We start from the raw sequence: 25,498 nt of genomic DNA, 5'->3' as shown, positions 1-25,498 counted from the left end.
AATATAGTGGTGACATGTATGTTAGAAATCGAAGATTTTACAACAAGAAACCTATAAGCAGCACTATTATTTGCATATCCAATGAATACACAATCAATAGTTTTAGGTCCTAATTTCGTTCTTTTTGGTAACGGAACTTGAACCTTTGCTAAGCAACCCCACACTTTGAGGGTTTTATAAGTAGGTCTATGTCCTTTCCATAGTTCATAAGGTGACTCGTCAATCTTCTTTAGAGGAACCTTATTCAATATGGTATTTGCAGTAAGTAAAGCTTCACCCCACAAACTGTGTGGAAGCCCTGAACTATTTAACATGAAATTAATCATATCTTTGAATGTTCTATTTTTTCTTTCGGCAACACCATTTTGTTGTGGTGTGTATGGAGCCGTTGTTTGATGTATAATTTCATGTTGTGCAAAAAAATCTAAGAAGGCAGTAGACTCATACTCTCCTCCTCTATTAGATCTAAGTGCTTTGATTTTTCTCTCAAGTTAATTTTCAACTTCGGCTTTATATGTCTTAAACATATTCAAAGCTTCGTCCTTGCTATGAATCAAATAAACATAGCAATACTTACTGCAATCATCAATAAAAGTGACATAATAATTCTTTCCTCCACGAGTTGGTGTGGATTTAAAGTCACAAAGATCACTATGAATTAATCCAAGTAATTCATTTGATCTTTCCAGAATTGACTTTCTCGTTTGCTTAGCAAATTTCGGATTCAGTACATGTTTCACACTTATGATTAAAATCAATTTCGAATTTAGGTAATAAGTCTAATTTAACCATTCTATGCATGGAACGAAAAATTAACATGTTCTAATCTAGCATGCCAAATATTAGAAGACTCAACAATATAAGTAGAAGCATTTATTTTATTAGCATCATCAATGGCAATTACATTGAGTTTCACAAGGCCATCAGCCACATAACCCTTTCCAACAAACATCCCACCCTTGGTAAGTACAAATTTGTTGGATTCCATTACAAGTTTAAAGCCCTTAGCAATTAGAATTTGTCCAAAAACCAAGTTCCTCGTCATTTCAGGAACATGCAGCACATTCAGCAAGGTCAAACTTTTCCCAGATGTGAATTTGAGTACCACCTTGCCATATCCCTCCACAGCAGATGAGGCAAAATTGCCCATATACAGCTTTTCTCCAGGGGTAGCAGGGTGATATTCTGTGAATAGATTTCTATCAGCGCAGATGTGCTTTGTAGCACCGGTATCCATCAACCATTCACTCACATTCGAGACCATGTTAACCTTGGACACAACAACAGCCAATTCTTCATCGGTGGTTGCCATGTTAGCATGGTTGTTGTTGTTTCCGTGGCCATGATTTCCATCCTTGCGATGATAACAATCTTGTGCCTTGTGACCAGATTTGCCACACACATAGCAGGCGCCCTTAATCTTCTTCAGATTCTTGCCTTTAGGAGCAAGAGCAGATTGCACAAACTGCTTGGTTTTCAGAGCGTGAACCTTATACTTTTTCGGCTTAGCCTTGGAGTTTCCTCCCTCAACATAATTCGCATTGGCTTCAATGGCTGCAAACCCTCCAGAACGGTCTGCCTTTCTATGGTCTTCTTCCCCACGTAGCCTCAGAATCAAATCCTCCATATTCATCTCACGACGATTGTGCTTGAGATAAATTTTGAAGTCATTCAGGAAGTTGGCAATTTCTCGATTATCGCCCCAACTTGGAAATGCTCATTGATCTCGCATACCTCAGAATGCAATTCATAGATCAACTTCTGGATTTCTTTGACCTGAGATACAACAGATTTTGAATCCACCATTGTATATTTGAGAAACTTACCGATAACAAATTTCTTTGAACCGGCATCATCAATCTTATACTTTTTCTCCAGGGATTCCCACAACCCCTTCGCTGTCTTGCACAGAGAATAAATGTCGTAGAGATTGTCATCCAAACTATTCAGGATATAGTTTCGGCAACAAAACTCAGAATGATTCCAAGCTTCAATTGCCATGACAGTCTCTTTCGTCATTGGATTCTCATTAGACTTCAGAACTTCTTCCTTGACAACATGAGCGAGATTCATGGTTGTCAGAAAGAACAACATCTTCTATTGCCATCTCTTGAAATCCAGTCCTTTGAACTTTTCAGGCTTTTCAGAGTATTTTGGCACAGCGCCATTCACATTCACAGATTGTTGATCCATAAATTTCTATTTCAAGATTGTTGGATATATGTCAACAATCTATGATAATTTATATATGTCAACAATCTGTGATAATTTATATATTATTTATAATTAATTATATATTAATTAATACACCCCAAAGCCCAACCCCAAGGGTGAGCCCAATTTTCTTCTCCAAGGCCTATCTTCCAATCACTTTCTATACGAGATAAAGCCTTATAAAGTGTGGAGACCTTGTGGGAATGGTCAATGTGGGACAAACCCCACATAAGAAATTTCTACTCAAAATTTCCAACAGAAATTCTTACTATACATTCACCTTACTATGCATTGGCTTTAATGAAGATTAAATTATGGTATATGTATTTTCATTAAAACTTGACATCACCGCATCATGCTGAATACATGCTCTAACTTGTTTCATTCACCATTTGGTTCATGCAACTTGTGTTTCTTTATTAAAAGGGTGTGGAGATTTGAACTTGAAACCTTTTAAAACATTTGGAAGAGAACAACTACTGCACATTCAATTTTTTTTTTCTGCTAAGCACCCATGTCTGTCTTAAAGCCCACTTTGTTTATGACCTTTCCTTAGACAATCCAAAATAATTCGATAATCTTCTAAGACTGCCTCCTTTGACTAATGACATTCTTTTCAAATATGCAAAATCCTCGATTATGGGCAACATATGATTAGGAAGAGCTTGCTCGAATTGGTCTAGAGTCAGCAATAACGAATACAAAACATAGGCGTAGTTTAATAAACATTTAATCAAGAGGGATTCGAGGGAGCCTATTTAACAATATCATTTTTTGTACCGCACAGTAGTGGCTTTATTCTAGTGGTAGAGACACATGAGGACCAAGACAGGCCTGGGCCTTTCCATCATTTTCTTTATTTTGTATGCTTCTGCTTGTGTTTGTTAGCTTTAATTTCTATTTGTGTGTTTTCCCTTGAGCAGTGTAGTTAAAACTTAAATCACCATTTTTGCATGCTTGTTCAACTTCGATGTAGTAATCGTTTCTTTTTAACAAAACTTATGAGCAAGTGCGGTGCCTATAGTATTATTATCTCAATGTTAAATTATTATTTTCGTGACTCCGTTGCTCTCCTTTGATTCAAATTTCCCTTCCTATACAAAAGTTAAACCCTCAAATCTTCTCTCATTGATTGTATTATTTTTAATCTAATTTATGTCATATGGCCTAAAGGTTCCTCCTAGTTTCGATTTTTGGCTCTTCCACTACTTCATTAAATAGCTAAATACGAAGACAAATTACGAGCATCCTGTGACAGCCAAATTTGAAGTCAAAATTGCTGGCGACGATGCAAGTAACGGTCAAACTGCGTTGAGCTCTACAGAGGTTAAATTACAAGATATATCTACAAAAAACCATGGTTTCCTATTGTATGGTTAGTTATGGAATTCTACAAACCATGAAATCTAGGTTTTGTTGTGTTTTAGTTCAAACAAAAGTCACTAGAAGAATGGGTTAAAGCTAGTAATTTTATCCAATGGTTTAATACGTAACAGAAAAAACAAAAACAAAAAGTACAGAAGACAGCGCCCCTAAATTTAGACATATACCCTTCTTGCGTTGTTTATATATATCATACTCCATGCATGTTGGAAGTATGCCCACAAAGCCACTCATTTGATGTAATAGCTTTTGGAATACTTATTGTGTTAAACTATTATATGTTTAATGAAGGGCAAAGCTTACTGTTAACTGTATTTATTGTATTATGTGTTTAAGCAATAAGGGAATCCAAGAAATGTATTTAATCTAAGAGAGAAGTGATCTAAGTAACTTAGATTAATGAGACCTTTCTCTTATGTTCATTCCTAAAACGTTCCTAGCCATAGGATTGCCAATTGGGCATTGACAATCCGCTAAGGTTAGTATGTGTTATGTTAACTTAAGCGTGAGTATGACTAGTCTTTGGCTATCTAGATGCCAAAGGCATTCCATCGAGAATGTCCACGACATTGTTGGGTCAAGCTATCTAGTCATGTAGGCATATGAATGCACAACAAGGGATCTCTAACCTTCCAAGGTGGAGGGAGAATACTCTGAGATATGATTCGAGAGTCTTATGCCAAAGCATACGAATATGACTTAGGAAGTTTGTTCCAAATCATATTCAATTGAATCACATTGTATAGTAGACATGAAACAAACTATCACTCAAACAATGTGATTAAGAGTATTGTATTAGAGAATGACCATATTACATTGTAATTGTAACTAGATAGGTTCTCCAACCACTTCTACTTAGCTTGGGTAGCCATGACATACTGCTAGGTGTCACTCATGGTTAGTGGAAGCCCTGAAGATTAGCAAACACTAATCTTCATCAAAGGGGGAATTGAAATGTAGTTTCAATTCACAATCGATCGTTAAGAGTAACAATCGCCCACTGCTTTGCTAATTGGAACCTAATGGATCGTACACCGAGTAAGGGTGAAAGTGAAGAAATATAAATGAGATGGATACCAATTAAATGGTGTAATTGAGAATGGTCAAGATTAATTAATTAGTTATTAATTATACAAAAGGTTTGTATTGGGCTTTCAAGTTAGTTTCGGGTCTCAGGGCCCAAAAGGGTTTTGGTCCACAATGCCCATTATGTTTAAGTTGTATGACAACTAAAACAAAATGGGCAAATAGCCTAATAAGTAAAGGATGGTTGGCTATAGGGTGAGTGGTAGTGAACTTGGCATAATTGCAAGTTTGTCACTCAAATGTGAGGTGCTATAAAAGGAACTTTATAGCTTTACCACATTGATGGTTTTCTTTTAGGAAAAAGAGCAAAACTCTTTCTCTTTTTGTCTTCCAAAGAGGCCGGCCACACTTAGAAAAAAATAGCTAGCAATCTTCCTTCCTCTATGTCATCCATTTCATCTTCACACCTCATCATTGGTGTGGAGACTTAAAGACACCAAACTTTTGGTGTTCTTGGAGTTGCTCTCCTCAAATCCTCAAGGAGCAAGGGAGAAGCAAAAAAGCAAACATCCAAGGAGCAAAGGAGGTGACTTGAAGGCCCTCCACTTATGTGAATCCCTTGTGTAAACAAGAATGAGCTTCAAGGGTAATGAAACTCAAACTCTCTCTTCTCTTTAAGTTGTTAAATAGTCTTTTGGTTCACCATTCACTACGCTTGGAAAGTCATGGGTTTTAGAATTGTTTTGAATGCATGCCTACTTTAAAGTGTTATTAGTTTGCTTATGTGTTCAAATGTTCTCATATGTTCTTAGCTAGGACAAATTTTTCCTTCAATTCATTCATTTCTTAACCCAAGAAAATAATTTGTAATCACGTTATCTTCAATTTAAAAACACACATCTTGAGCAATGGCCTCCTGTGAAGTCTAGTTTTATTGTTTGGCTTCCCTCATCAAATGTTGTAAATTTTACCACACATGCTCTAGATTAGATTTAGCTTTAATTGCTTCTCTGGGATCATGCTACTGGAAATATCACTTTAAGAGCTTAATTTCTCTCATCAAAGGTTTGTTCATACATTTGCATTTCCTGCCATTATTTCTAGTTTATTATGTCTAGTGGTTATGTCTTGTTAAATCTTCTCGCTGTTTTTACGCGACCTGGGCACGCACTTTTAAGACAACCCACATGGGCTTTCTGACAGCCTTTTCCTCGAGCGTGTTTTACAACCCTAGATCTTTTTAGATTGTGTTTGCACATGACACATGTCTCTTCTTGTTCCCATTCTTGTCTGAAACAAAGCCCACTATAAAAGCTTCATCTAGGGTTTCATTTTCATTTGGCTAAGTGATTTATTTTTTAGAATGATTGTTTTTAGCTTGAAGCTGCTCCTTTGTTCTTACTAGAAAACCCTAGCTACAAAATCACATTCATGCACTAAATACCTAGATCATTGCATATTAGGGCTGCATTGTTTTTGTGATTTTGATCTTTGTTATTGGTCAAGCTTCTCTAGCTTCAAATCTTTGAGCTGACCTCTTTTTGGATTCATGTCAGTTTCATCTTTCAAGTGCTTGACTGGTGAAACTAACTAGACATCAAATCCAAATTTGCATCAACTTTGTCATCATATCATTTGCATAAGTTGATTGGATTTTTGATGCCATAAGGTAAAGAGCTAAGGAGGAGCTGCCACTTCTTGAAGACCGAAGGAATTCTTCTTGTGTAAGGCAATGTTGCACAAAGGTAAAGCTGCTCTATAGATAGGGATCTAGGAATTGAGCTTGTGTGGTCTTTATAAGAACCTTGTTTTCACTAGTGGATTGGACTCAGTGGAGAGTACCCAGTTTTTTAATCCAAAGGCGGGTGTTTTTAGGCCAAAAACATCCCCTGCAATTTATTGTTTTACTAGTTTACTTATCTTCGCTTTGCGTGTGATATATGCTCATCATAATCACAAATAGATAAGTCTTTGCAACTAAGCTTGTTAGAGTTAAAGTGTTCACTAAACTGGATCTTAGTTAACTAGGAACATTTAAGTAAACTGAACTCATAATTTGACTTCTTTCGCAGTGAGTAAACTAACATATCTAAGCTTAGTTGTTGAGTGTTACTGAGTCAGACAAGCATGTATATAGTTTTTAAATTGCAGGTTATTCCACTTGGTACCAATTTCACTTCCTCAATTAGTTATGCAATGTTCATTGCTTCCTAACTCTTATGTCTCTCGTCGTCTCAAGCACCATTTGCAAATGCAAGAGTGTCTCTATTAGTTAGAAGTGTTTGCAAGCAAACCCAAGACCAATTCGACTACAACTATAAGCAATGTGTAAAATCTCTTTGGCAAGATATTCCAATTAGATCACCAATTAATCTCAAAGATCTTGATATAGCTGTTCTTAAATTAGCAGCGGCAAATACAGCACATAAAAAAGCTACATTTGCAAAAGCTTTCAATGGCACCGGCAAGAATGCTAATGGCACGGGAGCTATAAAGCAATGTGTAGATTTGTATGATTTTGCATTAGGGGCTTTCAATTTTGCAGTGTGACAAGTCAATGACGGTGACAAATCGGTCACCGAAATCTTCACACAGGCCCAAGATGACCCTGTTCGTTCCGAAAGAGCATCTGCCTCTGTTGAAGTTCAGTTTCTTATGTTAGTATCTCCGACGAACTTTTGGGTCGTTTTATATAGGGATGTTGCATTCCTTGTTACTTCCCAGTCATTAAATATCTAGAAAAAGATATGTGAGTAATGTATTAAAATATGAATGTACTTGCGTACCAAAAAATGGTATTTGTGATTACTATAAATAAAAAGATAGAAATTTGATGAAAAGAAAAAAAATGATATGGATAAAAAATATCGACTGTTTACGATCAATTTTGTGTTCCTCTTTAATTTGAATTTCTTATCATACATTCACTTTACTAGGCATTGGCTTTAATGAAGATGAAATTAAGGTATATGTATTTTCATTAAAAATTGACATCATCGTATCATACCGTATACATGCTCTAACTTGTTTCATTCACCATTCGATTCATGCAACTTGTGTTTCTTTATTAAAGGGGTGCGAGGATTCAAACTTGAAACCTTTTAAAACATTTGGAAGAGAACAACTACTGCACATTCAATTTTTTTCTGCTATGCACCCATGTCTGTCTTAAAGCCCACTTTGTTTGATGACATTTCCTTAGAGAATCCAAAATAATTCGATAATCTTGTAAGACTGCCTCCTTTGACTAATGACATTATTTTCAAGAATGCAAAATCCTCAATCATGGTCAGCATGGGATTACGAAGAGCTTAGATGAATCGGTCTTGAGTTAGTAGTAACGAATACAAAAGATAGGCGTAACTTTATAAACATTTAATCAAGAGGGATTCAAGGGAGCCTATTTAACAATATCATTTTTGGTACCGCGTGGTGGTGAATTTATTCTAGTTGCAGACATGTGGACAAGGTTACCCGTCTATCATTTTCTTTATTTTGTATGCTTTTGCTTGTATTTGTTAGCTTTAATTTCTGTTTGTGTGCTTTCCATTGAGCACAATGTAGTTAAATCACCATTTTGCATGCGTAGTGTTGTTTAAAAAGTTTATATTGAAAAAAATAAGAATCACTGTTGCATTTTTGAGCCATGATCTACAATGCTTGTTTAACTTCGATGTAGTAATTGTTTCTTTTTAGCAAAATTTATGAACAAGTTCGGTGCTTTATGGTATTATTATCTCAATGATAAATTATTATTTTATTGACTCCGTTGCTCTCCTTTGATTCAAATTTCATTCCTATACAAAAGTTAACCCTCAAATCTTCTCTCACTAATGTATTATTTTTAACCTAATTTATGTCATGAGGCCTAGAGGTTCCTCTTAGCTTCAATTTTTGGCTCCACCATTGCTTCATTAAATAGCTAAATATGAAGACAAACTACAAGCATCCTATGATGACCAAATTTGAAGTCAAAATTACGGGTGACGGTGCTAGTAACGGTCAAATTGCATTTAGCTCTAAAGAGGTTCAATTACAAGATATATATACCAAAAACCACGATGTCCAAATTATGGTTAGGATTGGAATTCTAGAAACTATGAAGTCAAGCTTTTGTATTGTTTTTGTTCAAACAAAAGTCACTAGAAGAATGGGTTAAAGCTAGTAATTTCCATCCAATGATTTAATACGTAATAGAAAAAACAAAAACAGAAGGTACAAAAGACTACGCTATTAAATTTAGACTTATACCCTTCTTGGGTTGCTTATATATATTGTGGGACCATTATTTTCTAGGATCGGAATAAGGCTGATCCTAATACTGTTACCTCAGAAGTCCAGTCATGGACTCACTAGCTTCTGGCAAAGCTATATCAGACAGTGCAGGATGCCACCATCATTCTGCTGCTGGGCACTAGGCGGAGTCCAAGCGATGCCGCTGGATGACCATGCGCATTCCGCAAGACACGTGATTTGATCTGGATAGAGACTCAATCAAATCCTATAAGTCTTGGAGTCCCTACAATCTAGGGATAGGTGTGCGCTACAAGTAATCACACTCCTAAGATGATGCTATATCTACTTACTAGATATCCTCTCGGATTCTCCTGGCTTAGAACAAGGATTATATCCTTAAAAAGTCTCGCTTTCATGGTATAAATACACCCATATTGGGTTCCTCTATGGTAACGCAATTTATACACTTGAATTTTGTTGCCTATTGCTTGAGTCTCAAATCATTCACTAACTTGACCTTTGGAGAGCCTTTGGCCGACATACCCCCTAAGCCAAGGGTTTACTTACGGTTGTTTACTGTTTTGCAGGTTGTTCTAGACTACACGAATTTGTGCTCAACCACCGCTTATGGAGGTGTGCAGATTTTGTTCCAACAATTGGTGCGTTTACTGAGAGAGAACCCATATTCCTCTCGACCTGATCACTTAACTAACAAATATGTCAACCGAAAAAGGCTTAGTCAACACGCACATTAATCCGACCGGTGAAGAAGGCCTACTCTGTGATGTATCAGTTATTACTAGGGCAAAAAGCTTGTTGTCCCCAACTACTGCAGCAACGCCTGGAGCTAACAACGACCCCCAAAGGATGACTATAGCCCCTGGGGAAGGAGAAGATTTAGCTAGAAGGTATCCCCCTTATATGGATCAAATATGGGAAACTCTGACCAAGATCAGCACTTTTGTCCAAAAACTACAAAAGAACCAGACTTCTGCCCAAGTTGAGAGCCATTCTGACTTCGTGGACATGGAAGAACCTAGAGAACTCGAGCGGGACAACGCCTCCTACCAAATTCCAGTCATTGGATTTGGAAGCATAAGCACCATAAAGCCAGAAAGTGACCCCATAATGTCTCCAATCATTTAGGCATCAGCAAAAGTGGCAAGCCTCTAGAGAAATCCCACCATTGATCGATGGACCCTAAGCGTAGATACTGGAGAAGGAATCCAAAATCCTTAGAATACCCCTCAAAACACCTTGAGGGTACCAAGAGCAAAACCCCACCATCTAAGGTTTGACGAACTCGAGATTCCTGAGAACTAAGAGTAGAGATATTCTCCAAACGTATATAACCAAGCAGGTCACATCCAACTCCCTACTCCGGATAATCGAAGGAGTTCCTCCGCCTGAAAAATTCTCTCAACTAAGGTTCAAGTCTTTCCTTGGTGACTCTGACCCCGATACAATAACAACGATGCCTTAATGTGCAAGATGTTTTCGTCCACCTTGGAGGGACCTGCTATGAGGTGGTATTCAAAATTACCGGCCAGGTCCATTGACTGCTTTGAAACTCTGGTCAACTTATTTACTAATACAAATTTTGTATACCGTGATGTCCGGAAGCACCACGAAGCTATGTTCAGGTTACTCCCTCAAACCAGAGATGAAAGTCTTTGAGCCTATTTGAAGCATTTCCGTACAGAATTGGCTGAGGTACAAAAACTAGATGATAAGCTCGCGACTATAGCATTCAAACGAGGCATCTTTGTCCATTTGCTTATCTCCTAAAAGAAGTACGACTATGCTACTTTAGCTGAATGCTTCGTTATCGCAGACAATATGACAGACTCGATGACAAGAGTCGAAGAACAACTGTTGAACCAGATTACTCTAGAAAAATAGATAGAAGAAGGGTAGACAGAGACACTCCCCCATCTTCTTTATGACAAGTTATAAGAGGAGGGCGTCCAGACAAACAAGTCATATCAAAGCTTAAGCAGTACATCGCCTTGAACACTGCCATTAATAACATCCTCCATAGTGTAAAAGATAAACCTTTCCTCTGACACCTCGCCCAAAACCACTCCTAGAACACCTGGCTAAGAAGAACCCAAGTGAATACTGCTCCTTCCACAAAAGTACCAGCCACGCCACCAGAGGTTGTCGAGCATTGAGGTAGACCTAGCAATTTCTTACACGACCTGTTAATACGACACGTAAACGACATGAAAATAATGGATTTCGAGTCAACACGATAACTAATCGGGGTCGTTATCGGGTCACACCACAAGGACCCTTTATTAACAAGTTTACACAAAGGTGACACGTGAGTAACCCGTTTCGGCATTTTAAGAAAAAAGTTATTTTGATTATTTTAAATTTTTAAACTACTAAAAAAACTTACTATAAAATACTATAGCCATAATGTATATGAATATATAGTATATTAAATGTGTACTACTATATTATTATTCTATATAAATTTTAACAAATTAAGTTTTATTTATTTATTTATATGTATATATAGTATATTAAATGTGTACTACTGTAATTTATAGTAATGTACTAATGTTTTTCATTAGGCTCTTATTTTGGACTATGTAATACTTGAAAGACAATTTTTTTTTAATGTTTTGAAATAATATTTATGTGACAATATAGTATGTATATACTAATTTAGTATTATGTTTTAATTTTTTTTCATTTTCATTATTTATTGATTTAAAATATATTTTCTTTAACGAGGTAACGAGTTGGGTCATATTACCTGATAATATTAACAAGTCGATTTCGGGTCGGGTCATATTATCCATTTACTTTAATGGGTGTTACATGATACGAGTTAAGATATCGGGTATGTCACGAAAATGACATGAACACGAAAAACACGACATGAATGTCCAGTCTACACAGAGGGATCATATCGAGGAATTACTGGATCAAAGGCACTACTAGAATTCGTCAAGGATAAGGTCAGAAAAGAAAATTCGACCGAACCCAGGGAAATGGATCGGTCAGATAAGCACACTGAAGATGAAGACCAACAGCCTATAAAGAAACTGACCCTCAACATAAACTTCATCCGTGAAGGACGGATGCAAGCATCATTGGAAGCTACTAGGAATCCGATGCCAATCACCCTGAAGTGGATGCCTCATCGTCACATTAAGATAGAATAAAAATAAAAGGTAATATGAACTACATGGGGCTTGATTCCCTTACCAGGATATGTAGGTAGTTCCCTTCGGACCCAATCGCAACACCACCACCTGCACGAAGACAAGTCCATAGAGAACTCATCTCCTAACACCCCATCATAGCCTCATCGTCAAAAGTGATCTCTGTTACAATTTTTATGTCATATCATCTTTTCTTTTTAACTACACTAGTAATTTGATTCTTCATCTCGAAGATATGTAGGCAATCCTTCTCAGATTCAATCACACCCCCTTGTAAACCAACTTTACTTGGATCATGAATAAAGGAGCATCTGTTTGTCTTAATTGTCTATTCTTTCTTTATTTTTAAGTAATGCAATGAGTACCCTACTTGTTCAAAATAGGGCTCCAACTTTGAAAACTTTTCACTAGTGCAAGTTTAAAAACATTCAAAGTTACACTGTCAAATGAGTCTTATTTAGCCCAATCCATCTAGAACGATTAGCAACTTAGTAGACTCAAACCGTAATAAATGCGGTAACGATTGGCGGGCTATGGGCACAGGCACATGGCGCATTGACTCGAAAGTCCAATGCACCTTCGGGCTTCAGAAAGTTTATGTAACCAACAAGGTTGTGGGTTGTAAGATTCAAACCTGGGCTCTACGCCATTCGAGGGAATAGTCGAAAGGGTGATCTGGTACTTATCTGAAGGTGGCTCTGAAATCTGACCCCGAGTATGACTAATCTATCCCAGACCAACTTACTAAGATAACTAAGCTTTGCGACACCAAGTGTTAGCATGTCTGAATGGGGCATCCAGACTAGGTAATCTCCAAGAGGAATTTATTCCAATAAAGCTTCGATACACGAAAATGCTTTAGTCAAGCCAACTAAAGTAGTCAGATTGGAAATGCTCAAGTCTAATGTTTAGGGTCTGCCAAAAAGATTCAAAAAGTGTTTCCAACCCACAAGTAGGCGACCTTGTCGCCAACGATCTTTTGCCTAAAAATTCACTGGGGACAAACATGTAACACGAGCTAAGAAGTATACACTCTTCAAGCATCATATTGCAACAAAACTTAAAGAACCCAAAAAGGGAATAAGAATAATAGGTGAGGACACTCCCGAGAAACGAGATATCATCATCTCCAATCTAGCGCAAAAGTAGAAAAGCAAAGGGTTGTCCATAGGTCTTAACGTCTGGTATCATAGTAAGGTGGTGTCTGAATATCACGATGGGTACCCTTACAAAAGCTGAGTTTGGAAGATGATGTTATTCCGAATCAACATCATCAAGGGGGCTGTTATGCTCGTCCCAAGCCCAAAAACTCATTCGTGCTTCGCCTTCCTTCTGATCATTCCAAAGTTAGCTTACTCTAAACAATTAGCTAGATCGAGGACACGGCTAGAAAAATACAAAGAACATGACAGGAACACCTTCGGATAAAAAGGTTGAAAGACTCAAAGGCCGGACATGAGCAAAGTGTTCAATGAGTAAGACATGCCCTTATTCTAGCCAGGCAAAGCATAAAGGGGAAAACTGCTCCGCAATGTCAAAGTCCATTACATCCACATGATCAACCAAAGGGAAACCAATAAAAGGGGTATTAGCAGTAGTAGTGGTATCTTTCTTCTTTATATATCCCTCAAGATTCCGAATGAGGCTCACCTTGCTTTGATAAGATGAGAACCTATGCATCCACTGCAAGCGAATAAGACATCGATAAACCATCGTCCCTTATTTTATCTTGGTATTATTGTTATAGTTTTGTGACCAAGTTCGATTGGGAGGCGAACTTCATAGGTCTAGATCGGGAATTTTCCAAAAATAAGGTGCACAAGATAGGCATATTTTTAAGCAAGCGCGTGTCTAGTGTCAAAATCCCAAAAAGGATCACTTCGGTACAAAAGTTTGGGGGAGACAAGCCCTCACCCCTAGTGATGAAACATTTGGAAAAAAAAATTACACAATGTTCTTGGCTAAAGTTATCAAGGTATTATGTTAGAACAAAAATGTGTTACGCCCACCTTGCTGTGTTCCGAGTGCAACATTACATTGAAGCTGAGTATTCAAAAGGAAAACCGCCACCGTCGTTGTCCACCCGTAGAGTGGTGGAGAAGAATGGAGACAAAGAATTCACTAAGGCATCCCATCACTTTGAAGAAATTGGACTCCGATGCAAATTTTGCACTTAGAATCCAAAAGGGAAGAAGGTTGGTGATGGGGCACCCTTATGGAATCCAAGCACTCAAGCCACATGAGTACAATATCGGCGAGTGCTTGAGTGAAGAACCGTCACCGCCACAATCATCCAACATCAGATAATGAAGGAAGCAGTGGCCGACAACTCTTCTTGGAATTTCAAACCCATGGTATAGATAAACTTCAATGCAATATTTGCATCGAAGGTAGCACATGGGATGAATATTATAGAACACGTTGCAGGAAGAAGGGAAGCATTTTTAGAAGGTTTGTAGAAGGAGACAATTTTTTGGGATTGCATTTTTCTCAACAAAGAACTCAAAAAAGGATTAGAGTTAGGCAAGGAAGGCACATGCCTTATGGCAGAAAATTGGAAAAGTTTGAAGGAAACCGCTGCTAGAAGAAGCTATATAAAGGAAAATCACCAAGAGATCTCACCGTTGAAAGTGAAGATACGTGTATCTTGGGGTCAATATACACGAAGATTAATGATAATTAATAAAACGTGAGGAATAAGTTACCACATAAAACAAAGCGTTCGTCATCACAACAAGGGATTTATTTTCATAATTCCGAAGATTATGCGATGGAAATTGAAGTGACTCAACTACCTAACTTAAAATGATGATCCGAGGACCAAACAGTACGTATTCCAACTTACTCCGAAAGGCATGGTCTTTGGTAACAATCCATCCTCAAGAGGAACGGGGTTGCCTTTCAAACAGATAGTTAGGGGCAATTGTGGAAACATGATTTTCTAGGGCCGGAGCAAGGCTGATCCGAATACTGTTACCTCAGAAGTTCGGTGATGGACTCACCAGCTCTGGGTGAAGCTGTATCAGACAAAGCAGGATGCCACAATCATTCTGCGTCTGGGCACTAGGCAAAGCCCAAGTGGCTCTATTGGATAACCATGCTTACTCTGCAAGACATGAGATTTGATCTAGATATGGACTCAATAAAATCCTATAAGTCTTTGAGTCCCTACAATCTAGGGATACGCATGCGCCGCAAGTAATCATGCGCCGCAAGTAATCATACTCCCAAGAGGATGTAATATCTACTTACTAGATATCCTCTCAGATTATCCTGTCTTAGAATAAGGATTTTATCCTAAAAAGTTCTATCTCACATGGTATAAATACACCCATATAGGGTTCATCTATGGAAACACAATCTATATACTTGAATTCTCTTGCTTACTGCTTGAGTCTCAAATCATTCACTATCTTGACCGTTGAAGAGCATTTGCCCGACACACCCCCTTCAACCAAGGGTTAGCTTACTGTTGTTCACTGTTCTATAGGTTGTTCCAGACTATACGGATTTTTGTGCTCAACAACCGCTTACGGAGGTGTGTAGATTTGGTTCCAACATATATCAAACTCTATTCATTCATTTCTTCACCCAAGCAAATAATTTGTAATCACGTTAGCTTCAATTTAAAAACATACATCGTGTGCAATGGCCTCCCCAATCAATTATGCAGTGTTCATTACTTCTGAGGTATTTTGTCTCTCATTGTCTTTAGCACCATTTGCAAATGCAAGAGCATCTCAATTAGTTAGGAGTGTTTACAAGTAAACCCAAGGCCAATTGGGCTACAACTATAAGCAGTGCATAAGATCTCTTTGGAAAGATATTCCAATTAGATCGGCAACTAACCTCTATGATCTGGATATAGCCATTCTTAAATTAGCAGCAGCAAATGCAGCACAAATCAAAGTTTCGTTTGACAAAGCTTTCAACGCCACCGTCAAGAATTCTAATCGCACGGTAGCTCTAGGATAGTGTGTAGATTCATATGATATCGTATTATGGGCTTACATTTTTGCAATGTGAGGGGCAATTTGGTCACCAGAATCCTCATACAGGACCAAGATGACCTTGTTTGTTGCCAAAGAGCATTGGCCTCTGTTGGAGTTCAGCTTCTTATGCAAGTATCGACGATGAACTTTTGGGTCATGTTATATAAGGATGTTGCATTCCTTGTTACTTCCCAATCATTAAATATCTAGAAAAAGATATGTGAATAATGTATTAAAATTTGAAAGTAATTGCATACCAAAAAAAATGTATCTATGATTACTAAAATAAAAAGGAGAGAAATTTGAAGAAAGGAAAATAAATGATACGGATAACGAATATCGCCCGTATGCTATCATTGTTGTGTTCCTCTTTAATTTGAATTTCTTATCATGCATTCACTTGACTCTGCATTGGCTTTAACGAAGATGAAATTATGGTATATGTATTTTCATTCAAACTTGACATCACCGTATCAGTCCGAATACAAGCTCTAACTCATTTCATTCTCGATGTCCAATTGTTGTTGAGTCCCACATCGACTATACAGAAAAGAGAAATTATAGTTTAAATATGTCAAATCCACTCCAACTAACACTAAGGCCTTATGTGGTATAAGCCCCACACATGACGGATTGTGCACATGGTAATTAACGAATTGAGGACAATATCAAGATTGTTGGAAGTGGGCTCTCGGTCTATCTCTCTGATAATTCTGCATGGTATCAGAGCCAGGGAACGGGCCTTGTATTGCCACGTGATGGGTGGGTTCTCTTGGCCTCGCACGATGATGGTAGGTCCCTTGGCCCAATGTGTAGGTGAGTCCCCTTGGCTCCACGTGGTTGCGATGTGTGGACCTCCCACGTATGACCCAATAATTGGGTCCCACGTGAGGGGGTGTGTTGTAGACCTGGCATTCGTGTCGTATTTTTCTTGTTCGTATCGTTTTCGTGTCATACCCGATATCTTAACGGGTCGTGTCGTGTAACACCCGTTAAAATAAACGGGTAAAATGACCCAACCCGAAATCAACCCGATAATACTAACAGGTAATATGACCCGACCCGTTACCTGTTAAGGAAAATATATTTTAAACCAATAAATAATCATATGAAAAACATAATACTAAATAAGTACATACATACCATATTGTCACATCCAAAACATAAAAACGTAATTTTCTTTTAACTATATTTTCACTTACCTAAAGTCTTTAATAGTTTTTTAATTAATGTAGAAGTGCAAAAAAATATAGAAAAAATATATAAATGCTCGTAATGACAAACTTTACAACTTTCATGAAGAGCTTAACTTCGAAATTCGCCACTATAATCATATAAATCATAGATCAAAATTTAACTGTTGATTGTTGTTTACATTTACACTTCATTGTTCTCATCAAATTTTGTTTTTTCAAGTTTTCTTTTTTGAAAACTTGATCTATTAGAAGGTGCAGGAAGATGAATGGTTTGGATCGTTGATATTATATTCAGAATTTTACGATTAGTGAAAATATTGCTTGATGTTTATAAAGTTTCTACAAACTATATGACATCGACTCATATTTCAGTTAATCGTAAATATCGAAGTGTGATATCCAAGATCTGAACCGTTCATCTTCTTACATCTGCTAGATGATCATGTTTTCAACAATGAAAATTTTAAAAATGAAATTCAGTAAGAAGAATTAAGGGTAAATGGCAATCGAAGATTAAATATAAATTTAAGGTTTATGAATTATAGTGTTGGATTTCGAAGCTGACCCCTTCATGAAAGTTGTAAAGTTTGTCACTATGAGTGATTGTATATATTTTTTTACATTTTTTACACTTCTAAAATAATTATTATTAATTTTATTAATTTTTCATTATTCATGAAGGTTTGGAGGATTTTAAAAATCTAAACAATAATGTAAGTGTAACCATTATCTACTCGTGGAGGAATAATGATGAATCACAAGTGTTTATATATTCTTTCACATTTTTCATACTTGTATGTATGTCTTCTTAGTTCTTGCCTATACAAATACTATATTAGTTTATTTTAATTTTGGACAACAACATGTTAAGTAAAATTTATCCTAGTAATGATAATAAGGAACTAAAACTTTTTTTTTAAACTTATATAGAATAATAATACAAAATTATATATTTAATATAGAATATATTGTATATATTAATATGGCTATTTTATTTTATAATAAATCTTTTAGTAATTAAACTTTAAAATTATCAAAATAATATTTTTCTTAACAGGTCGAAACGGGTTACCCACGTGTATACCTGTTATTAACGGGTTCTTAACGGGTCACCCGATAATGACCCGATAAGTTATCGTGTTGACCCGAAACCCGTTATTTTCGTGTCTTTTTCGTGTCGTGTCACCGTGTCGTGTCAGAAACTACCGGGTCTAGTGTGTTGAGTCCCACATCGGCTATACAAAAAGAGAAATTATAGTTTAAATATCCTAACCTCACTCCAACTAATATCAAGGCTTTTCTAATAAAACCTCAAACCTGACGGATTGTAGAGGTGGTAATTAACAAGTTGGAGACAATATCGGTGTTGTTAGAAGTGGGCTTTCCACCCGTCTCTCAGATAATTCTACAATTGTATCTTAGGATTGGAATTCTAGAAACCATGAAGTCCAGCTTTTGTTGTGTTTTAGTTCAAACAAAACTCACTGGAATAATGGGTTAAAGCTAGTAATTTCCATCCAATGGTTTGTTATGTAACAGAAAAACAAAAACAAAACGTACAGAAGACTGCGCTCCTAAATTTAGACCTATACCCTTCTTGGGTTGCTTATATATATCATACTCCATTCATTCATTTCTTAACCCACGCAAATAATTTGTAATCACGTTAGCTTCAATTTAAAAACAAACTTCTTGAGTAATGGCCTCCTCAATCAGTTATGCTGTGTTCATTGCTTCCTTGCTCTTATGCCTCTCGTCGTCTCCAACACCATTTGCAAATGCAAGAGCGTCTCAATTAGTTAGGAGTGTTTGCAAGCAAACCCAAGAACAATTCGGCTATAGCTATAGGCAGTGCGTAAAATCTCTTTGGAAAGATATTCCAATTAGATCGGCAACTAATCTCAAAGATCTTGATATAGCCGTTCTTAAATTAGCAACAGCAAATGCAGCACAAACCAAAGCTACGTTTGAAAAAGCTTTCAACGCCACTGACAAGAATGCTAATGGCACGGCAGCTATAAAGCAGTGTGTAGATTCGTATGATTTTGCGTTAGGGGCTTTCGTTTTTGCAGTGCAAGGGGTCAATGACGGTGACAAATCGGTCACCGAAATCCTCACACAGGCCCAAGATGACCTTGTTCGTTGCCAAAGAGCATTGGCCTCTGTTGAAGTTCAGCTTCCTATGCCAATATCAACGACGAACTTTTGGGTCATGTTATATAGGGATGTTGCATTCCTTGTTACTTCCCAGTTATTAAATAGCTAGAAAAAGATATGCAAATAATGTATTAAAATTTGAAAGTACTTGCATACCAAAAAAAATGTATCTATGATTACTATAAATAAAAAGGAGAGAAATTTGAAGGAAAAATAAATTATATGGATAACGAATATCGCCCGTTTGCTATTATTGTTGTGTTCCTCTTTAATTTCAACTTCTTATCATGCATTCACTTTGCTGTGCATCGGCTTTAACGAAGATGAAATTATGGTATATGCATTTTCATTAAAACTTGGCATCCGTATTAGCCCAAATACAGGCTCTAACTCATTTCATTCACCATTCGATTCATGCAACTTGTGTTTCTTTATTAAAAGGGAGGGGAGATTGGAACTTGAAACCTTTTGAACCATTTCGAAGAGAACAACTACTGCACATCCAATTTTTTTCTTGTATGCGCCCATGTCTGTCTTAAAGCCCATTTTGCTTTATGACCTTTCCTTAGACAATCCAAAATAATTCAATAATCTTCTAAGACTACCTCCCTTGACTAATGACAATTTTTTCAAGAATGCAAAGTCCTCCATCATGGTCAGCATATGATTATGAAGACCTTGTTCGAGTCGCTCTTGATTTAGCAGCAACAAATACAAAAGATAAGCTTAGCTTTATAAACATTAAATCAAGAGGGATTTGAGGGAGCCTATTTAACAATATAATTTTTCGTACCGCACGGTGGTGGGTTCATTCTTGTGGCAAACATGAGATAGGCCTGGTCCTCTCCATCATTTTCTTTATTTTGTATGTTTTAGCTTGTGTTTGTTATTCTTTAATTTCTGTTTGTGTGCTTTCCATTGAGCACAACGTAGTTAAATCACCATTTTGCATGTATAGTGTTGTTTAAAAAGTTTATATTGAAAAAAAAGAAAAATTATACAGTTGCATTCTTGTTCAACTTCGATGTAGTAATCGTTTCTTTTTAGCAAAACTTATGAACAAGTTCAGTGCTTAAGGTATTATTATCTTAATGTTGAATTATTATTTTCGTGACTCCGTTGCTCTCCTTTGATTCAAATTTCTATTCCTATACAAAAGTTGACCCTCAAATCTTCTCTCATTGATTGTATTATTTTTAATCTAATTTCTGTCACATGGCTTGGAGGTTCCACCTAGCTTCGATTTTTGGCTTCGCCACTGCTTCATTAAACAGAAAAATATGAAGACAAACTACAAGCACCATGTGACGGCTAATTTTGAAGTCAAAATTGCAGGCGACGATGCAAGTTACGGTCAAATTGCGTTGATCTCTAGAGAGGTTAAATTACAAGATATATCTACCAGAAACCATGATGTCCAATTATATGGTTAGGATTGGAATTCTAGAAACCATGAAATCCAGCTTTTGTTGTGTTTTAGTTCAAACAAAAGTCCGTGGAAGAATGGGTTAAAGCTAGTAATTTCCACCCAATGGTTTATTACGTAATAGAAAAACAAAAACAAAAGGTACAAAAGACTGCGCTCCTAAATTTAGACCTATACCCTTCTTGGGTTGCTTATATATATCATACTCCATTTATTCATTTCTTAACCCAAGCAAATAATTTGTAATCATGTTAGCTTCAATTTAAAAACATACATCTTGAGCAATGGCCTCCTCAATCAGTTATGCAGTGTTCTCTCATCTTTCCCAACACCATTTGCAAATGCAAGAGCGTCTCAATTAGTTAGGAGTGTTTGCAAGCAAACCCAAGAACAATTCGGGTACAGCTATAGGCAGTGCGTAAAATCTCTTTGGAAAGATATTCCAATTAGATCGGCAACTAATCTCAAAGATCTTGATATGGCTGTTCTTAAATTAGCAACAGCAAATGCAGCACAAACCAAAGCTACATTTGGAAAAGCTTTCAATGCCACCGACAAGAATGCTAATGGCACGGCAGCTATAAAGCAGTGTGTAGATTCGTATGATTTTGCGTTAGGGGATTTCGCTTTCGCAGTGCGAGGGGTCAATGACGTGAAGGGAAATCTATGAGATTCATGTGGGATTTCTAATGACTAGCATGCATATACAATTCAAAATTTATATACGAAAGCAACGGAAGCATGTTATCAAATAATATCAAAGCTATAGTCATGCAAATCCCCTTCAAGGTTCATAGGTTTATATATGATGCATCAAAACATTTAAGTAAAGAACAAAGTGTAGGAATAGATCTATACCTCTTGATCTAGATTTTAGACCAATGATGGACCACCTCTAAGCCCTTTGTTCCTTGAACTCCTTGAGCCTAGCCTCCCTCCTTGCCTCCTTCACTTTGTTAGTATGAGTGCTCCTTTGGTTCTCCTTTAGTCTCCAAAGTAGAAGACCTCTAAAGATCCACACCCACTAGTGTAGTGAGATGGATGGAGGAATGACCAAAAGGGTGAAAAGATGATTAGCTAAAATCACCCTTGAGGTGGCCGGCCTTTGGTGTTGAAGAGAGAGTAATTTTCTTTTTCTCTTTAGTTGTTTTGAACACACAAAAACCTTATTTCAAATTATCTCTATAAAGTTCCTTATATAGACAAAAAGAAACCTAGTCAACAACTTGACTTTCACTCTCTCCCTTTCCCTTTAAGTGGCCGGCCCTTAGTGTTTGGTTTGGGCTTTGGGCTTTTATTATTTCAAGTCATCCTATGCTTGAATAAAAGCCCAATGAGTCTAGGCCCAATGGGCCCAATTAAACCCGAACGTTTCTTTAAGCCCAAAACGATCTTATATCGCTTTTATGATTTCATTAGACTTTCTAATTAATCACAACACTTAATTAATCCAATTAATTATTCCCATCATCCATTAGTGGTATCACTACAAGAGTGTATCGGTGTACAATCATTTTAGGTTCTAATTAGCAAGGCAGTGAGGTGATTGGCACCAATCCAATTGATTATATTTAATCCAATCACTTAGTGAATTAAAACTTCCTTTTAATTCACCTTCTTCTTTGACTACTACATTTAATCATCTAGAAGAACTCACAAGCCATGAGTGACATCTAACCATATATCATGGCTACCCAAGCTAATGTAGAATTTGTTCAGAGAACCTATTCAGTTGGAATTACAATGTAATTCGATCCTTCTCTAAAACAATACTCTCAATCACATCATTGGGGTATGGATATATTATGTCAAACCCCTAATGTGATTACTCCTTCTTATATGATTCAATTGAGTCGTATAGGAATGCTTTTCTTTATTACGTTCGATACTTCGGCCGAAGATTCCAGAATCATATCTTAGAGTATTCTTCCTCTCTTAACAAAGATTAGAGATTCCTTGTTGCGCATTCACTTGCCTTCATAACTAAGTGGCTTAACCCCAACTATGTCGTGGACACCCGCGAATGGGGTGACTTTGACATAATCAAAGATCAAGTTCTTAACCACAAGACAACGACGATGCCTCAGGTCAAAGGACTACTTACATTATTCCAACCATAAGAGTTACTTGCTTGACATGTGAGTAGACCTCCATGCAAGTACTCTTGTTCGATTGTGTTCAGTGAACTCATTCCCTTAATGAGCACCTACATACTTGTCTTAGTGTCACTACACGAATGGGATGAGACTTTCCATCCTTCCAATTGAATCGGACATAGTATGTACCGGTCTATGCATTGTCAGTTTCCCTCCGACAATCCTATGACTAGGAACCTTTTGGACATGATGATTATGTGAAAAAAGTCTCTGTAGTCTAACATCATTAGATTACTTCTTCAATCGATCCATTGTCCATGGATTCACTATTTAGGACATATATCGTTCATTGAGATAGTCCTAATTAGTATCTTTGCCATTTGATGTATAAGAGTCATCTATACATCCATTCATTTGTCCTGAAAGGTTTCTTCCAAAGATTGACTTTCAGGACATATTTCCAACATGACGGTGACAAATCAGTCACCGAAATCCTCACACAAGCCCAAGATAACCTTGTTTGAGTTGAATATCAGAGTGCGCAATGAACAAGACTAACAAAATAATAAGAATATTATTAAACAAACGAGAATGCCGGAACGGCTACAAAACCCTAAGAGGTTATATTGTGACTAGCTTGTTTTCTAATGAATAACAAAGCACTTTATTTATAATAAACTAACCCTAACCCTAATGCTGATAGGTTAGGCCCAAACTAAACTTATAAGAAAACCCAAACAATATAATACCTAAATACTAATATTTTCCAACAACCCCCGTCAAACTCATGGCGGTATACGACATGGGTTTGCAAACAAGCAGATGCAGACTGGCTCCGTTAGGCAGACTGGCAAGCATGCAAACTTGACTTGACTTTACTTGACTTGACTGGCAAACTTAACTTGATTCTTGACTTGACTTGATTTGACTGGCAAACTGGTTCTTGATTCTTGATTGGTTCTTGATTCTTGATTGGCTAGTGTTGAGAGTATGGAAAAAACCTATCACTAAACGGACAAAATTTCCATACCTCAATTGTACCAACAAACGAACAACGCCAACAACTTGTGTGGCCCAAAAACAAACTTAACTATGTTTTGTTTTTCTTGCTCGTGTGGGCCTAAAACCGACAGCAAACAATTTTCTTTTCCTTTTTTCCTTTTTTTTCTTTCTTATTTTCTTTTCCATTTTTTTCCTTACTTCCCTTTTCCGTTTTTTCGTTTTTCCTTTTTTCTGGGTTGACAAATTGGAGATGCATGCCATACACCTCCAGCATTGGTGCGGCGGCGGTACAATTGCATGCACGAAGCAAGCAGACTTCGACAAGGCACAGAGGTTCAAAGGCGGTCAAGCAGGGGGCAGTCAAGCTGCAGGGTCGATTAAGCAATGGTGTAGGCGTGATGCTCAGGCAGACGCATCCACGGCAGTGATTTCGGGGTTTCATTCAAATACGGTGATGGATCGAGGTTAAAAGTGGGTTTTGCGGCAACTGTGAGATGTGGGTTTGAGGACAGTCAGCAAGACGATGAGGCAGGATCTGGAGGAGGGGAAGGTTCAAGTTTTTGTTTTCTTCTGCAAACTAAACCAACGACAAAAACAAGAATACATACATACTGACAAACAGAATACCAACCCGACCAAGCAGATTAAATCCCAAAGGATTGAACCTGCTCTAATACCAAGTTGAATATCAGAGTGCACAACGAAATAGACTAACAAAATAATAAGAATATTATTAAACAAACGAGAATGCCGGAACGGCTACAAAACCTTAAGAGGTTACATTGTGAATAGCTTGTTTTCTAATGAATAACAAAGCACTCTATTTATAATAAACTAATCCTAATCCTAATGCTGACAGGTTAGACCCAAACTAAACTTATAAGAAAACCCAAACAATATAATACCTAAATACTAATATTTTCCAACAGTTTGTTGCCAAAGAGCATTGGCTTCTGTTGAAGTTCAGCTTCCTATGCCAGTATCAACGACGAACTTTTGGGTCATGTTATATAGGGATGTTGCATTCATTGTTACTTCCCAGTTCTTCAATATCTAGAAAAAGATACACATGTATTAAAATTTTAAAGTACTTGAGTAGTACCCCAAAAAAATGTATCTGTGATTACTATAAATAAAAAGGAGAGAAATTTGAAGAAAGCAAAAACAAATGATACAGATAACGAATATCGCCCGTTTGCTATCATTGTTGTGTTCCTCTTTAATTTGAATTTCTTATCATGCATTCACTTTTTGGCCTTAACAAAGATGAAATTATGGTATATATATTTTCATTAAAACTTGACATCACTATATCAGTCTAAATACAGGCTCTAACTCATTTCATTCACCATTCGATTCACAACTTGTGTTTCTTTATTAAACGGGTGAGGAGATTTGAACTTGAAACCTTTTGAACCATTTCGAAGAGAACAACTACTGCACATCCAATTTTTTTCTTCTATGCACCCATGTCTGTCTTAAACATTTTGTTTTATGACCTTTCGTTAGACAATCCAAAATAATTCAATAATGTTCTAAGACTGCCTCCTTCGACTAATGACATTCTTTTCAAGAATGCAAAGTCCTCCAT

At 37.0% G+C, this 25,498-nt stretch overlaps 1 protein-coding gene and 2 pseudogenes across 1 annotated transcript; all 3 read left to right on the top strand.

The window, feature by feature from the left end:
* The first annotated feature begins 5,523 nt into the window (after positions 1-5,523).
* Positions 5,524-7,362, top strand: LOC126617001 (uncharacterized; annotated as a pseudogene).
* Positions 7,363-18,886: 11,524 nt separating this feature from the next.
* LOC126617467 (uncharacterized) lies at positions 18,887-19,578 on the top strand. The gene has a single exon (XM_050285526.1). The coding sequence runs from the start codon at positions 18,926-18,928 to the stop codon at positions 19,490-19,492; it is 567 nt and encodes a 188-aa protein (XP_050141483.1). The 5' UTR covers positions 18,887-18,925; the 3' UTR covers positions 19,493-19,578.
* Positions 19,579-21,093: 1,515 nt separating this feature from the next.
* Positions 21,094-24,964, top strand: LOC126614337 (uncharacterized; annotated as a pseudogene).
* The last annotated feature ends 534 nt before the right edge of the window (positions 24,965-25,498 follow it).

This window comes from Malus sylvestris, chromosome 3 (assembly GCF_916048215.2).
Source record: "Malus sylvestris chromosome 3, drMalSylv7.2, whole genome shotgun sequence".
NCBI lineage: Eukaryota > Viridiplantae > Streptophyta > Magnoliopsida > Rosales > Rosaceae > Malus > Malus sylvestris.
Note: the sequence above shows the minus strand (reverse complement) of the source record. Positions and strands in the feature narration are given on the sequence as shown.